General features: G+C 41.5%; 1 protein-coding gene across 4 annotated transcripts in view; it reads left to right on the plus strand.

Moving 5' to 3' along the window:
• HTT (huntingtin) overlaps window positions 1–17,957 on the plus strand; it is a 4,811,037-nt gene that overhangs the window by 3,193,793 nt on the left and 1,599,287 nt on the right. For all 4 annotated transcript variants that reach the window (XM_044062924.1, XM_044062926.1, XM_044062925.1 and 1 more), the window contains one exon: window positions 2,152–2,359. In XM_044062924.1, the coding sequence (XP_043918859.1) occupies window positions 2,152–2,359 (208 nt within the window). The remainder of the gene's footprint in view (window positions 1–2,151; window positions 2,360–17,957) is intronic.

Here is a 17,957-nt window from a genome sequence, read left to right on the forward strand (position 1 = left end):
CAGATGTGTTTTCTACTATGGCCCAGTTTGCAGTCATCTGCAAACTTTGTCAGCCATAACCCTCCTGTGTTTGCTTGTACTTGGAAAAGTAGATGCCAAACAAGAGTGGGCCCAGGACTGAGCCCTGTGGGACACCACTTGTGACAGGCTTTGAGTCTGACATGGCGCCAGCAACTCTGACCCTGTGGGTTCTGTCACTCAGCCAGTTTGCAACCCATCTTGTGATGTATGGGTTAACATTTAAGCTGATGAGTTTTTCAATGATACCCGAGTGGGGTATTGTATCAAGGCCTTAGCCAGATCGAGGTAGGCTGTATGGACTGCCTTTCCTCATCAATGGCTTTGGTGACTGTTTCAAAAAGTCAACCAAGTTTAAAAGGCATGATCTGCCTTTGACAAAGCCAAACTGGGTTGGATCCAAAGTCTGCAAATTCCTATGTCTTTATTTATGAGGTCCATTATGATCCTCCATGGCTTTGCAGATAAGGCTTGTCAAGCTAATGGGCGGTAATTTCCAGGGTCGGTGGAGGCACCGCCTTTGTGAAGTGGGACCACAGTTGCAGTGCGCCCATCCCTGGGTACGTAGCCAGAGGTAAGACTTTGATTAAACAGCTGTCCTAGCTGTGGGTTTAATTCCTCATTGAGTTCATGGAGCACACAGCCGAACACCATCAGGTCCCATGGATGCTGTGTTTTTGCTTTGGAGAGAGCAGTTCTCACTTGGGCGCTGGAGATGTTTGGGGGCTGCAATCGCTTGGTATAGATATCTCTCCTTTTGGGGGGGAGAAGTTTGCACTGAACCTGTCAGCCAGTATGTTGGCAATGTCTGTAGGATCAGTAATCTTCACATCATTTTGAACTAGTTCTGAGCATATCTGGGAGTTTCCTCCTAGGTTTCTAACATAGCTAAAGAAGGCCTTATGATTGTCTTTTGAGTCTTTAGCTATTTTCTCTCGAAATTTGCTTTGGATGATTTTATGAGAGCTCTTAGTTTTTTACTTATAGTGATCAAGGGTGTCTTACCTTTAAGGATTTTGCTCTATCTTGTAGTAGCTTCCTCCTTTTGTTATAGAGTTTGTTTATGGCTGGGGTCCACCAGACTGGACGCTTGCCTTGGTACAAAGAGTCTTTGTTTTGCTTGGGATTGCCTTATCCAGGCAGTCCTGCAGGTGCTGGTAGAAGGCATTTGTAAGTGATTCAGCGGCTTGAGTACTGTTTTCCGCCGCTGGGGCCTTAAAGGAGACCACACTAGTCTTTAGAAGTGTGAAGTCGGCTTTGAGAAGTTCTTTACTGTGGTCTTTTATTTCAGGTGGGGTGGGATGAGGACCTCCAGCGAGATTAGTTTGTGATCTGATCTTACCAGTGAGGGGTATACTTCCGGTGTTGAACATTGTGCTCCCATGTTCGTGATGATGAGATCAAGTATGTTATCTCCTCTTGTGGGGATGGTGACTAGTTGTTCCATGGCATTTGAGTTTATGAATTCCAGGAACTTTTGGGCTAGGGTGTTTGATTCCATTTTACATGTACTGAGTCTGATTCTGAAGTATCACAGATACTGATTTAACAACACAGTGTATGTGTACGCTGCCTGCTTATTTATTTTTAGATTATTCTAATGTAAGCCCAGCATTCTACCCTAGCTAAAAATATTAACTTATGTTTTTCATTTTCTTATAATTTTAGGTGTTCACAGACAGTACTGCCAAAAAATGGAACTGCAGTGGTCGTGCTAATGACACCCCCCCAAAATATTGTTATTACACTAAATCAGACGTCTTGTTCTGGGAAAAATGTTAGAGTACAACAAATAAGAAAAATATAAACATTGTTTTATTACTAATAATATAAGTTTATTTATTTTAAATATATACACACACACACACACACACAAATCCTGCTCTTTATGGTCTTAAACACATTCATTCCCTTTGTTAAGAGGGAAGCACATCAACAGCTGTTTTAGATAAACGTGTGTCACTAGTATAACTTGTGTCATTATGGTAAGTAGGAAGTTATGTTAAGGTGATCATTTCATGCTTACACATTTGAATAATGTTTTTAATTCAGTAAAGTTCTTATGTCTTTAAGCATACACTGTAATGGATTGTGTGCCAATTAACCTTGATCTGTTCTGGTTTTCCATAACAGGAACGTTTAGAAGGATCACTTCAGCTGCTACGAAACTTTTGAAGGGTGATGGAGCTGATGGAAATTTTTATACATTAGATACCCTAAATGTAATGGTGCAGTCAATGATTCCCACACATCCCTCCCTGGTATTGCTGTGGTGCCAGATCTTACTCCTTATCAACTACACTAATTACAGCTGGTGGTCAGAAGTACATCAGACTCCCAGGTATAGTAAACATAGCAAATGAATTACTGCAGAGTCATATCTTGAACATGTTTGAAGTGAACTGCATCAGATGTCTAATTTCATTTACAGAAATAAAACACTACATTCAAGATATTTGTTTGTGCTTGCTATCATATCTGACTTATGCTTTACCAGAAGTAAGTTATTTGTACATCACTGCACAATTTGGCTTTTCTAAAATGGTAGCTTTAATACTAGCTGTGAAGATAGGTGAAGGCTGCCAGCCTAGCCAGATAGAATTTTGTAGTTAATTCTGTCATTTGTAAATATTAATGTAAGCCACAGGCTTGTTCTCTTAAATGTAAAAAGACTGCATTGGATATTGAACTGCAAAAATGTAACGACAGTGCACTCTGCTGTAAGAAAGCTAAGTCAAGCATTTTATGACTGTCTTTGATGTCAAAATTCGGAGCCGATATGTCTAGAGGAAGGCATCTTGCCTATTGTTTTAAGACCAGAGTTAAAGGCTAGAATTTGCATGTATAAATGTCCTTTATTCCTCTGGTTTCTGACCAGGTGTAAAGAATGGAACTGTAGTTTCTGTTAGCCTGGGAACACCAGAGAAGTGTAAAGAATGATGTCATGTGAAGCAGCTCTGTGTTATTAATTTAAAGAGAGAGAATCAGACAGCTTTTTGTCTTGAGAACGTCCAACATCACCAGCACTGCCTTGCTCTATATGGAAGTTATTTAGAACTGTGCTTTCTCTTGGATATAGCTAGGAAATAGGAATATTAGACTAGTTTGTTTTTCTGTGATGTCAGAACTTTTCTACGGTATTATTTTAAGTATTTCTCTGTGATCTCTGAACTCTTGACTAGCACTGTGTAGTAAGAAGTATTGTCTTTTGTTTTTATTATTTATTATTAAATATTTTTAAACATTTCAACTGTGGCTGTTTTGTGTAGAGATAATTTAAGCTCTAATAGCAGTGGCGGCTGGTGACTTCCAATTAAAGGAGGGCTGCAGGAGACAGCTGAATGGGTGGGGCCAATGGGGAGGGGTGTGACCAACTAGAAAGGGGGTGGGGCTATGCTCAAAACCACAACAACTGGAACTTTAATTAAATACGCTGCCCTGGGTGCCAAACAGTCATTACGAGAGTCCAATCAAGACAAAATGAAGTGTAGAAGAAAAAAATATTTAAATACATTGGCTACATGACAACTTACTTAATATCCAGATGGAAACAGGTTGTGAGGCATGAAAAAATAAATTACTTTTTAAATACATTACTGGAATGCCAGTCAAAATCAAGTATAAAAAAACAAGCAGCACTCAACTCAAACCACTACTCCTTGCACTGCAGTTCTAATTATAATTTATATTCAGCTTTATAAAATTACCAAGTAACATGCTGAAAGTAGCAATCTCTGTGATACCCCCACTTGTAAAAATGTTTCTCATACAAAAAAGACCTGCTGCCTGACACAACTATCTACTTGTTTCATGGGGAAGACATGATCAAAGTAAAAAATGAACAGCAAACAAGAAACAAGCTCAAGATAAATTGCTTAAAGGATTCCTGCACAAGTTATGGACCACACATGATAGATTGGCACTCTGTTTAGTTTACGGGTAAGCCTGCAAAGATGACTGCAAGTCTCCAGCAAAAGATGACTGCAAGTCTCCAACAAATGTAATGAGCTTCTGAAAATACTGTAATCTTGTCCTTTTATTACAAATACTGTCATATGCATTTCAATACCCGAGGCTTATACATTATCTAGTTATGTAAATATTCTCGACATGGCAACAACGAAAAGGCTTTCAATGCTGGTAATTCTTTAGCAGTATGCTTATTAAAGCTTACTTGCATCTTACAATCTCTGACAAGCTTACCAGATGGTCATTAAATCATTGCTGCTTAAACAGAGCAACAGGGCACTGTGACAGCATGCATTTCCTGAATAATAAGAAGCATAAATCAACAGTATAAAAATATGACAGAAAACCAGAACATTCTTCAAAATCAAAGACAGATGAAAAGCCACGGTCATACTTGTGGTCTACCTTGGATGGGGGAATACTTTGCACACTTACACTGCATAATTGCTCCTTGCCTTCCTTGGACACATCCAGAGCCACTACAATGGGGGAGTGGGATGCAACAAGTATGTCACAATTTGAAATGTCTCTGGCTGACAGTGATGGCTCTGACACTCATACCTCTCAACTTCAGAGCAAGAAATCTAGACAGAGCCATACATAGAACTAGAAGTGGGACACAGGCCCAAAAATAAGGACAATTTTTAAATATTGCTCTTATTAACTTAGATAATAGAACAGTAGTAGGTCTTGCATTAGTACGAATTTTCTGAAGGGTATGAAATCTGAAACTCAAATGTCTGTTATTATTTTCTAACTTCAGTCTTTAATTACTTGCCACTAATTTGCCAGAAAAACCACAATTTTACAGACCAAAATGTGATGCAAAAATATAAAGTTGCCACACAATACAGCTGGGAACCTGTCAAAAAAGGGACACCTTTTTAATATTAACACTGTTAACTTGAGCAGCTAACAAAATAAGAGCATCTACATGCATTTCTGAAATAAAAGTAATCTGTAACTCTGATCATTACAGTTATATATAATTGTAAACCCTCCACATTTTCTTCCAAAATTGCCTTTTTGAGGAGGGATTATTAGGGGAGAGCAACATTTTGAGCCAAAATTGGGGACAATGGAGAGGTTTGGATATTCCTAATTCTACAAAGCGATTTGCACATACCTCTCAACCTCTTAATGCAGGAAATCTGGACAAGGCCAAATATATTGGGGAACATACAAACACTACTAAAAATTGCTCTTGTATAAACTTAAGACAGTTGATAGAATAACAGGTCTTGCATTAGCATGCATTTTTCTGAAGGTTATGACGTCTGAAACTCAATGTCTGTCATTTAGTGACTTCATTCCTAAATGATTTGCTAGAAACCACAAATTTTATGAGGAACAAACCAAAAATAAGAAGCAAATATCTATTCATTTTGCAAACATATGGACAACTGAGAGGTATAGTTCAACTGGGGCTGTCTGAGTTTGCTAACCCCCCTCACAAAATCATGGTCGAATGGAGCCTCCCCCTTGCAGCCATTCCAATGTCCCATTCCTTGGTTATTTTGCCCCATTTACCATAAACACTGTAATGTGCATACTGCTTTACTTCTGCGATGATTTAGATTTCATTTGAAAGTTTTATTTTGCATTTTACAGCACAAACCCTAATAGATATCTGTTAAACAAAGCAATGCAGTCTCACAATGATAGACTTAGCATTAAAACTTCTCTGCCCTTGAAACTCCCATGCATTGAAACAGCATTGAAACCCACATTAAAAGAAAATACATTTTGCCAGTGGCAGATAAAGATTAACTCTGGGCTGTTTTCAAAATCATAGGCCCCTTGAACATGAAACATACACATGCTCTTTGATACACCTTCCTGACTGTATTACATTATATTCCTTGTACAATACAGTACAGTTGTTAGAGGACATTTTAAATTTATTGTTTTGAACATTTTTCCAGTAAACAATGAAACAAAATGCATACACCAATGACAAAACTGCCCAATTCAGAACATTTCCATCATAAAAAGTCTACTCAACCTTCTATAGTCCACCAGTATCAGTAAATATGCACAATCTCTGAAGTAGTAAAATCCACATTAAAGAAATCTTTAACTAATAAAGAGGTTGCTGCTAGCAAACAACTTTATATGTCATTGTTCCATCTACAAATAAAGTGCCTGTTGCCCTTGAAGAATAAATTACCTATGTTGCATGCATTAAAAAAATGACAAGCTAGTAATACCGCAATAGGGAATTGATAGCAAACTGATAACAGGTTCATAGTTACTAGGTATTTTTGCCAAAAAGGACTGCAGCATCCACCCCCTTTACAACACAGTACAGTATCAGCAATGCATCTGCCTATTGTGGGAGTAGAACCCACAGCCTTCTGCATCAAAAGCAAGTACACTACCTGTTGTGCTATTAACAATGCAAGATGACTTGGCATAAGCAGCACTAAACCATGCAGCTCTCAGCTCCTTGTAAAATCTACTCGACACTCAGCTGTATCTCTGAACTTTGCAGCACAAGAAATCTGGAAAAAGCCAAAATTTATTGGGGGAGGGGGACAAAAGGTCAAAAACCAGGGACACATTTTAAACATTGCTTGTATAATGTTGGAAAGTTGCTAGAATAAATGCTGTGTTACCACCATACATTTCACTGCCACGCCTTGAACCCAGGGGACCCTGTACCAAAACAGTCAGAGCAAAATACCACTATGCCATATCAGCTGTTTTGTTAAAGAGGAAGACGGAAACTTAAATGGCTACCATTTAGTGAATTCAGTTCTCACCATAGCACAGCTGTCAACCTCTTAGCACAAAACACCTGAACAAAGCCAGTAATGTGTGGTGAATACAGCCCCCAAACATTCAGTGAATTCAGTTCTCACCATAGCTCTCAACCTATTAGCAAAAAACACTCGGACAAAGCCAGTAATGGGGGAATATAGCCCCCAAACATATTCTGTGAATTCAGTTCTTACCATAGCTCTCAACCTTAGCACAAAACCTGGATGAAGCCAATAATGGGGGAATACAGTCCCAAAAATAGGGACAAATTTCAAATATCCATCTTATACACTTAGAAAATTGCTAGAATAAAAGCTTTTGTGTTACCATGCACTTTCTGAAGAATATGAAGTCTGATATTCAAATGCGTGTCATTTTTAACATTTGTTAACCAGGAAAGTTTGACTTGGAACAAAAGCTAATTTTTAGCAGAGGCCCTGGGAGAAACACTCCAGACAGACACATCTTTGTAAGATGGGAGGACACTAGAGGAAACAAAAACAGGGATGGCATACAGACTCCACACAGAAGGTAAGGCACCCCAGCCAAGAATCAAACCAGAGAACATGTAGCTGTCAGGCAACAATGCTACCACTGCAAGGACACAAAAATACAGAAACCACAGATTTTATGAGGAACAGAGCAAGTATGAGGGAAAAATCTGCAACATTTTTACAAATGGTGGTGGGTAGGGATTTCAGGCTCTTGCCACCTGGGCCCAAGGTACAGGGTTCAAGCCTTATTCTCTACCCACCACCATGTAGCACCTGGGGCATTTTATACAGACACACACACACACACCCTACCTGGATAGATGTAGATCCCTTCGTTGCAGTATTAAATCCACAGCCGTTGGAGCACTACAAGCCCGCCCGCGCACTACATCCTTCCCTACGTCCGTTGGAGCATTAAATCCACCACAGCCCACGACATGTTCTTCCCCAGACGAGACTCCCAGACTGCCGAAGTTGCAGTCCGAGTCCGATCCCTTTCCAGTGACAGTCTATGCAGTTACAACTGCATAGACTTCTGGGATCTCTGCTCTTGAATGTTTCTTAATCTGGACTGCTGCTGAGACAGTCTGTGCATGCTTCAGACTGTCTCAGCAACAGTCCGGATATCGGAAATGCTGCTAGTGTGCATGCACGAAGGTCCACTATTTGTGATCGTTTTTTATTTTCTTTTCTATTTTCTTTTCTCTTCTTTCTTTTTTACAGCTGGGGGGGGGGGGCTGCAGTCCGGCAGTCCAATAGCACGGGCCGCCCCTGTCTAATAGTACATTGCATGTATATAGTGATACTGTACCAAGTCACTCTAATAATCCTTGACTGTTCAGTCACACTTACCATTTGGATAATAATATTGGACAGTCGTAATTACACACCCTTTCAGAAGGGCATTTGAGTATCTGATATTAGTGGGTGGTGGCAGCTGGTACTACATTTTAGACTAGGCAGAAAAAGAACACAGCTGGAGAATCTGTGCCAGCCTTCCCCAGGAGTGTCTGCGTGGTTGTATATAATAACTCTTATCTCAAAGTGTGTGTGTGTCAGCTACTTGGACAGGGACACACAGCACTGGTTGGACAGAGAGGGTGCTGGAGGTTTTAGCTTGCCCACTAGGCTGTGATCTGGACCCTATAGCTGTTCCAGTGGAGAGTCTTATTGGGGACCTGGAGAGAAAGGGAGAAACCAGCCCCAGACTGACTGTGATCACTGTGTGCTCTTAATGGAAATTGTACTTTACTGTGTGTATTTATTATCCAAGTCAAAAGCTCCTTGTATGCTGGGCCATACATTTCAACTGTGGCTGTTTTGTGTAGAGATAATTTAAGCTCTAATAGCAGTGGCGGCTGGTGACTTCCAATTAAATGAGGGCTGCAGGAGACAGCTGAATGGGTGGGGCCAATGGGGAGGGGTGTGACCAACTAGAAAGGGGGTGGGGCTATGCTCAAAACCACAACAACTGGAACTTTAATTAAATACGCTGCCCTGGGTGCCAAACAGTCATTACGAGAGTCCAATCAAGACAAAATGAAGTGTAGAAGAAAAAATATTTTAATACATTGGCTACATGACAACTTACTTAATATCCAGATGGAAACAGGTTGTGAGGCATGAAAAAATAAATTACTTTTTAAATACATTACTGGAATGCCAGTCAAAATCAAGTATAAAAAAACAAGCAGCACTCAACTCAAACCACTACTCCTTGCACTGCAGTTCTAATTATAATTTATATTCAGCTTTATAAAATTACCAAGTAACATGCTGAAAGTAGCAATCTCTGTGATACCCCCACTTGTAAAAATGTTTCTCATACAAAAAAGACCTGCTGCCTGACACAACTATCTACTTGTTTCATGGAGAAGACATGATCAAAGTAAAAAATGAACAGCAAACAAGAAACAAGCTCAAGATAAATTGCTTAAAGGATTCCTGCACAAGTTATGGACCACACATGATAGATTGGCACTCTGTTTAGTTTACGGGTAAGCCTGCAAAGATGACTGCAAGTCTCCAGCAAAAGATGACTGCAAGTCTCCAACAAATGTAATGAGCTTCTGAAAATACTGTAATCTTGTCCTTTTATTACAAATACTGTCATATGCATTTCAATACCCGAGGCTTATACATTATCTAGTTATGTAAATATTCTCGACATGGCAACAACGAAAAGGCTTTCAATGCTGGTAATTCTTTAGCAGTATGCTTATTAAAGCTTACTTGCATCTTACAATCTCTGACAAGCTTACCAGATGGTCATTAAATCATTGCTGCTTAAACAGAGCAACAGGGCACTGTGACAGCATGCATTTCCTGAATAATAAGAAGCATAAATCAACAGTATAAAAATATGACAGAAAACCAGAACATTCTTCAAAATCAAAGACAGATGAAAAGCCACGGTCATACTTGTGGTCTACCTTGGATGGGGGAATACTTTGCACACTTACACTGCATAATTGCTCCTTGCCTTCCTTGGACACATCCAGAGCCACTACAATGGGGGAGTGGGATGCAACAAGTATTTCACAATTTGAAATGTCTCTGGCTGACAGTGATGGCTCTGACACTCATACCTCTCAACTTCAGAGCAAGAAATCTAGACAAAGCCATACATAGAACTAGAAGTGGGACACAGGCCCAAAAATAAGGACAATTTTTAAATATTGCTCTTATTAACTTAGATAATAGAACAGTAGTAGGTCTTGCATTAGTACGAATTTTCTGAAGGGTATGAAATCTGAAACTCAAATGTCTGTTGTTATTTTCTAACTTCAGTCTTTAATTACTTGCCACTAATATGCCAGAAAAACCACAATTTTACAGACCAAAATGTGATGCAAAAATATAAAGTTGCCACACAATACAGCTGGGAACCTGTCAAAAAAGGGACACCTTTTTAATATTAACACTGTTAACTTGAGCAGCTAACAAAATAAGAGCATCTACATGCATTTCTGAAATAAAAGTAATCTGTAACTCTGATCATTACAGTTATATATAATTGTAAACCCTCCACATTTTCTTCCAAAATTGCCTTTTTGAGGAGGGATTATTAGGGGAGAGCAACATTTTGAGCCAAAATTGGGGACAATGGAGAGGTTTGGATATTCCTAATTCTACAAAGCGATTTGCACATACCTCTCAACCTCTTAATGCAGGAAATCTGGACAAGGCCAAATATATTGGGGGAACATGCAAACACTACTAAAAATTGCTCTTGTATAAACTTAAGACAGTTGATAGAATAACAGGTCTTGCATTAGCATGCATTTTTCTGAAGGTTATGACGTCTGAAACTCAATGTCTGTCATTTAGTGACTTCATTCCTAAATGATTTGCTAGAAAACCACAAATTTTATGAGGAACAAACCAAAAATAAGAAGCAAATATCTATTCATTCTGCAAACATATGGACAACTGAGAGGTATAGTTCAACTGGGGCTGTCTGAGTTTGCTACCCCCCCCCTCACAAAATCATGGTCGAATGGAGCCTCCCCCTTGCAGCCATTCCAATGTCCCATTCCTTGGTTATTTTGCCCCATTTACCATAAACACTGTAATGTGCATACTGCTTTACTTCTGCGATGATTTAGATTTCATTTGAAAGTTTTATTTTGCATTTTACAGCACAAACCCTAATAGATATCTGTTAAACAAAGCAATGCAGTCTCACAATGATAGACTTAGCATTAAAACTTCTCTGCCCTTGAAACTCCCATGCATTGAAACAACATTGAAACCCACATTAAAAGAAAATACATTTTGCCAGTGGCAGATAAAGATTAACTCTGGGCTGTTTTCAAAATCATAGGCCCCTTGAACATGAAACATACACATGCTCTTTGATACACCTTCCTGACTGTATTACATTATATTCCTTGTACAATACAGTACAGTTGTTAGAGGACATTTTAAATTTATTGTTTTGAACATTTTTCCAGTAAACAATGAAACAAAATGCATACACCAATGACAAAACTGCCCAATTCAGAACATTTCCATCATAAAAGTCTACTCAACCTTCTATAGTCCACCAGTATCAGTAAATATGCACAATCTCTGAAGTAGTAAAATCCACATTAAAGAAATCTTTAACTAATAAAGAGGTTGCTGCTAGCAAACAACTTTATATGTCATTGTTCCATCTACAAATAAAGTGCCTGTTGCCCTTGAAGAATAAATTACCTATGTTGCATGCATTAAAAAAATGACAAGCTAGTAATACAGCAATAGGGAATTGATAGCAAACTGATAACAGGTTCATAGTTACTAGGTATTTTTGCCAAAAAGGACTGCAGCATCCACCCCCTTTACAACACAGTACAGTATCAGCAATGCATCTGCCTATTGTGGGAGTAGAACCCACAGCCTTCTGCATCAAAAGCAAGTACACTACCTGTTGTGCTATTAACAATGCAAGATGACTTGGCATAAGCAGCACTAAACCATGCAGCTCTCAGCTCCTTGTAAAATCTACTCGACACTCAGCTGTATCTCTGAACTTTGCAGCACAAGAAATCTGGAAAAAGCCAAAATTTATTGGGGGGAGGGGGGGGGACAAAAGGTCAAAAACCAGGGACACATTTTAAACATTGCTTGTATAATGTTGGAAAGTTGCTAGAATAAAATGCTGTGTTACCACCATACATTTCACTGCCACGTCTTGAACCCAGGGGACCCTGTGCAAAACAGTCAGAGCAAAATACCACTATGCCATATCAGCTGTTTTGTTAAAGAGGAAGACGGAAACTTAAATGGCTACCATTTAGTGAATTCAGTTCTCACCATAGCACAGCTGTCAACCTCTTAGCACAAAACACCTGAACAAAGCCAGTAATGTGTGGTGAATACAGCCCCCAAACATTCAGTGAATTCAGTTCTCACCATAGCTCTCAACCTATTAGCAAAAAACACTCGGACAAAGCCAGTAATGGGGGAATATAGCCCCCAAACATATTCAGTGAATTCAGTTCTTACCATAGCTCTCAACCTTAGCACAAAACCTGGATGAAGCCAATAATGGGGGAATACAGTCCCAAAAATAGGGACAAATTTCAAATATCCATCTTATACACTTAGAAAATTGCTAGAATAAAAGCTTTTGTGTTACCATGCACTTTCTGAAGAATATGAAGTCTGATATTCAAATGCGTGTCATTTTTAACATTTGTTAACCAGGAAAGTTTGACTTGGAACAAAAGCTAATTTTTAGCAGAGGCCCTGGGAGAAACACTCCAGACAGACACATCTTTGTAAGATGGGAGGACACTAGAGGAAACAAAAACAGGGATGGCATACAGACTCCACACAGAAGGTAAGGCACCCCAGCCAAGAATCAAACCAGAACATGTAGCTGTCAGGCAACAATGCTACCACTGCAAGGACACAAAAATACAGAAACCACAGATTTTATGAGGAACAGAGCAAGTATGAGGGAAAAATCTGCAACATTTTTACAAATGGTGGTGGGTAGGGATTTCAGGCTCTTGCCACCTGGGCCCAAGGTACAGGGTTCAAGCCTTATTCTCTACCCACCACCATGTAGCACCTGGGGCATTTTATACAGACACACACACACACACCCTACCTGGATAGATGTAGATCCCTTCGTTGCAGCATTAAATCCACAGCCGTTGGAGCACTACAAGCCCGCCCGCGCACTACATCCTTCCCTACGTCCGTTGGAGCATTAAATCCACCACAGCCCGCGACATGTTCTTCCCCAGACGAGACTCCCAGACTACCGAAGTTGCAGTCCGTGTCCGATCCCTTTCCAGTGACAGTCTATGCAGTTACAACTGCATAGACTTCTGGGATCTCTGCTCTTGAATGTTTCTTAATCTGGACTGCTGCTGAGACAGTCTGTGCATGCTCCAGACTGTCTCAGCAACAGTCCGGATATCGGAAATGCTGCTAGTGCGCATGCACGAAGGTCCGCTATTTGTGATCGTTTTTTATTTTCTTTTCTGTTTTATTTTCTCTTCTTTCTTTTTTACAGCTGGGGGGGGGGGGCTGCAGTCCAATAGCACGGGCCGCCCCTGTCTAATAGTACATTGCATGTATATAGTGATACTGTACCAAGTCACTCTAATAATCCTTGACTGTTCAGTCACACTTACCATTTGGATAATAATATTGGACAGTCGTAATTACACACCCTTTCAGAAGGGCATTTGAGTATCTGATATTAGTGGGTGGTGGCAGCTGGTACTACATTTTAGACTAGGCAGAAAAAGAACACAGCTGGAGAACCTGTGCCAGCCTTCCCCAGGAGTGTCTGCATGGTTGTATATAATAACTCTTATCTCAAAGTGTGTGTGTGTCAGCTACTTGGACAGGGACACACAGCACTATTTGGACAGAGAGGGTGCTGGAGGTTTTAGCTTGCCCACTAGGCTGTGATCTGGACCCTATAGCTGTTCCAGTGGAGAGTCTTATTGGGGACCTGGAGAGAAAGGGAGAAACCAGCCCCAGACTGACTGTGATCACTGTGTGCTCTTAATGGAAATTGTACTTTACTGTGTGTATTTATTATCCTTTCCCTGTATGGATGCCCCTTACTGGTGTTAGTTGTGAGGATTGAGGCTCCTTGTATGCTGGGCCAGTGCATGGGCATCACATATTAATTGTTTGGCAGTGGTGGGATATCCACAGCACATATTAATTGGTTGGCAAATACTAATTGGCTTGTAGTGGTGTGGGTACAGTGAATTCCCGTAGCTTGTGTACAGTGATCACTGAAGGTGATTTGTACTCTAAATCAGCCACACAGTGAATAATCAGAGTTCAGATCACAATTGTTTTATTTCTTTTGTTAGCTTAGTTAGTGAGGGAGAGCAGGCAGCATGTCAGCAGAGGAGTATGGAAAGCTGACAAGGAGCCAGCTGGCTGAGATGTGCCAGGCTAGGGGACTGGTGCATGAAAACCTGACTAAGGCAGACATGATTGCAGCTTTGGTCACAGCTGCTTCAGAAAACAGCAACCAGGATGACGATCAGACTGGCAGTGGAGATGTACCACCCTCAGAGAATGGACAGCTCAACCTTTCTGCAGAGGACTTAAAAATCCATCTGGCGCTAAAGAGACTTGAGTTGGAGGCCAGGCATTTGGAAATAGAAGCAGCTGACAGACTGAGATGTCTGCAGGTTGGGGAGAATAAGAAACTGCTATGCCTGGAAGCTGAGGAAAAGGATAGGCAGAGGTAGCATGAGAAGGAGATGGGGACTGTTCGCCAGAGTCATGCAGGTAATGGGGAAGGGAGTAATTGGACCCCAGAAGCACAAAAGGTCAGTAAATTTCTTCAGCAGTTTAAAGAGGGGGATAATTTTGATAGTTTCATTCATATGTTTGAGAGGGTATGTAAACAGTATGATGTTGACCAAAGGCTCTGGGTACAGTTCCTGACCCCCTTACTCCATGGTAAGGCTGTAACTGTGTTGTCTAAACTTGCTGATTGTGAATATTTTGATTATACTGCTGTTAAAAATCACTTGTTAGAATGTTTTAAGCTAACACCTGAAACGTATAGGAAAAAGCTTTGTGAGCATAGACTCAAGGCAGATGAAAATGTGTGTGAATATGTTGCTGAACTGAACACTTATTTTCATAGGTGTGTGAGTGGATGTCATGTCACCACTTTTAAAGTGCTGGCAGACTTTTTGGGGAGGGAACAAGCCCTTATCACTTTGCCTGAGGATATAAGGATCTGATTAGCTGATAGACAATGTGCTACTTCAGATGAGCTGAGGAAGAAGCGAGACCTGTAGCTAGCAAACAGGGCATCCCTGCACAGGAAAAGGGACCCCCAGTACTGCTTATGAGTCTAAAGGAACCGATCGTGGGCAGCACAGACTGCCCCAACAGAATCTACCAGTAGCAGGGGAAACCACTATTCCAGGTACATGTCCAGGACCTAGGGTTAAATGTTTTGAATGCAACCGGTGGGGCCATGTGGCATTAGGATGTTCAGGGAGGCAAGGTGGGGAACAAAGGTTGAGAGAGCCAGTAAGTGGGAAAGACAAAATGCCAATAGTAGGTTGTCTTGAAACAACAAAGGTACCGGACTACCATTCTGCAGATGTCCTGATAGGGAAGGATTTGGATGAGGCAGTACCATGTGCTTATGCAGTTACATGCAGTCAGGCTAGGAGACAAGCACATGGGTCTGGTAGCCTGGGGGAGACCCAGACAGACTGCATACTTACAGCCAGGACTGGTGAGGTGGTTACTTCAGGGGGGCAAGCTACTCTGTAGCAGTGAGACTGAATGTGAGCCACAGCTGCTTGTGGGTACTGATGTTCCCTTAGACGGAGTGACTGCAAAGGTAGAGATGAGTAGTAGTACCCAGGCTGACAGTGAGGCACCACTGTCAGAGGATGCCAGACTTCCTGTGGAAGGGGAGCTGGGAAGGGTTACAAAGAGAGAGTTGAGACAGGCTCAGCTCTCAGACCCTACATTGCAAGGCCTGAGGCAGATAGTTAGTGAGGGACCTGATTCTCAAGGGAAGGGGAGAATCTGTATACTGGGACAAAGGGTTACTGTATAGAGAGTGGACCCCTGAGGGAAGGCTAGAAGGTGAGAGGGTACAACAGCTGGTAGAGCCTAGGGCCTACCATCTGGCGCTTCCAGCCATAGCCCATGATATTCCCTTTGCAGGTCATATGGGCATAAAACATACAAAAGAGACGCATTATGCAAAACTTCTACTTGCCTGGAATTTCCAGAGATGTAACAGGTTACTACAGGACCTGTGAGCAGTGCCAAAAGGTAGGCAAGGCAGGAGACAAGGTGAGAGCTCCTTTGATGCCTTTGCCTGTGATTGAGGAGCCATTTCAGAGGTTAGCTATGGATATTGTGGGTCCTCTGAATACCCCAAGTTCCACAGGGAAAAAGTATATCCTAGTGGTAGTGGATTATACTACATGATACCCTGAGGCAGTGGCTCTGTCCTCCATTGAGGCAGAAAAGGTGGCAAATGCTTTGTTAGAGATTTTCAGCAGGGTAGGTTTCCCAAGAGAAATACTGACTGACATAGGTGCCAATTTCATGTCAGACCTGCTGGCTTTTCTGTGGAAAGTACTATGGGAGTGAAGCACCTGAAGACCACCCCCTGCCATCCCCAGACTAATGGTCTTGTTGAGAGGTTAAACTCTACAATCAGGTCCATGCTACGGACATTTGCAGACCAGTTCAAAAGGGAGTGGGGCAAATATTTGTCCCATCTGTTGTTTGCTTACAGAGAGGTTCCCCAGGAATCCACGTTTTTTCCACCCTTTGAGTTGTTGTATGGGTATAGGGTGAGGGGACCTCTGGATTTAATTCGAGATGAGTGGGAAGGTGAGTGTGAACATCACAAGGAGTCTGTTGTGGCATATGTCCTAAACCTCAGGACAAGGCTCAGGGAACTCATGGGCTTGGCCCAGAAGAATCTGGCAGTAGCCCAACAACAGAAAAAGGTGTGGTATGACAGGACTCCTCGAGCTAGAGAGTATGCTGTAGATCAGCAGGTAATGGTTCTCATTCCTGTCAGACACAACAAGCTGCAATAAGCTTGGGAGGGACCGTACAAGGTGCTAAGAAAGGTAAGTGATGTTAACTACATGGTGGAACTGCTAGGCAGAAGGCAGGAGCACAAATTGTACCTTGTTAACATGATGTAACCTTACCATGATAGGGAGGCCCTTATGCTGAGCATTTGCAGTGGATTGCAGGAGGAGTCTGAGGGGAGATCTGGTGACTGATCTCCACAGTGAGGCTCGGACTGACACCTCAGTGGAAGGGGTAGCAATGTCTCAGCAGCTATCTCCTACCCAGGTTCGAGAAATCCGAGCAGTGTTACAGGAGTTTGGGGACATGTTCACTTGGAAACCAGGGTGCATCCACCTGGTGCAGCACCAGGTGGATACAGGACCTCCTATGTTAGCCAGTCCAGATTACAGAAAATAATTTGTTGTGCAGGTGGATGCTTCAAACCATGGGGTGGGGGCTGTACTTAGCCAGATTCCTTCAGAGGGAGAAGAGCACCCAGTGGTTTATCTCAGTCGTAGGCTCCAACCCAGGGAGAAATGCAATGCAGCTGTAGAAAAGGAATGTGTAGCTATAGTGTGGGCACTGCAGAAAATTCAGCCTTATCTGTATGGAAGAAAATTCACTGTAGTGACAGATCACAACCCCCTAACATGGTTACACAGAACCAGCCAGCAAAATGCCAAGTTGCTAAGATGGAGCCTAGGGTTGCAAGCATATGATATGTCAGTGCAGTACTGGAGTGATATTAGCCAGCCAGCACAGATGGGCTCTCAAGACAGGGAATGGGGTAAGGTATACTCCGATAGACCTAACATCTCAAGCAACTTTTCTCAAGGGTCACTTGAAAAACTAGCTTGAGTTCTCCAGGGGGGAAGATGTGTGAAAATAGGTGAAGGCTGCCAGCTTTGCCAGATAGAATTTTGTAGATAATTCTGTCATTTATAAATATTAATGTAAGCCACAGGCTTGTTCTCTTAAATGTAAAAAGACTGCATTGGATATTGAACTGTAAATGTGTAAAAACAGTGCACTCTGCTGTAAGAAAGCTAAGTCAAGCATTTTATGATTGTCTTTGATCTCAAAATTCGGAGCTGTTATTGCTCTGGTTTTTGACCCAGCGTATAGAATGTAAATGTAGTTTCTGTTAGCCTGGGAATACCAGAGAAGTGT

Source organism: Protopterus annectens, chromosome 2.part1, assembly GCF_019279795.1.
Source record: "Protopterus annectens isolate FY-2018-M chromosome 2.part1, PAN1.0, whole genome shotgun sequence".
Classification (NCBI taxonomy): Eukaryota; Metazoa; Chordata; order Ceratodontiformes; family Protopteridae; genus Protopterus; species Protopterus annectens.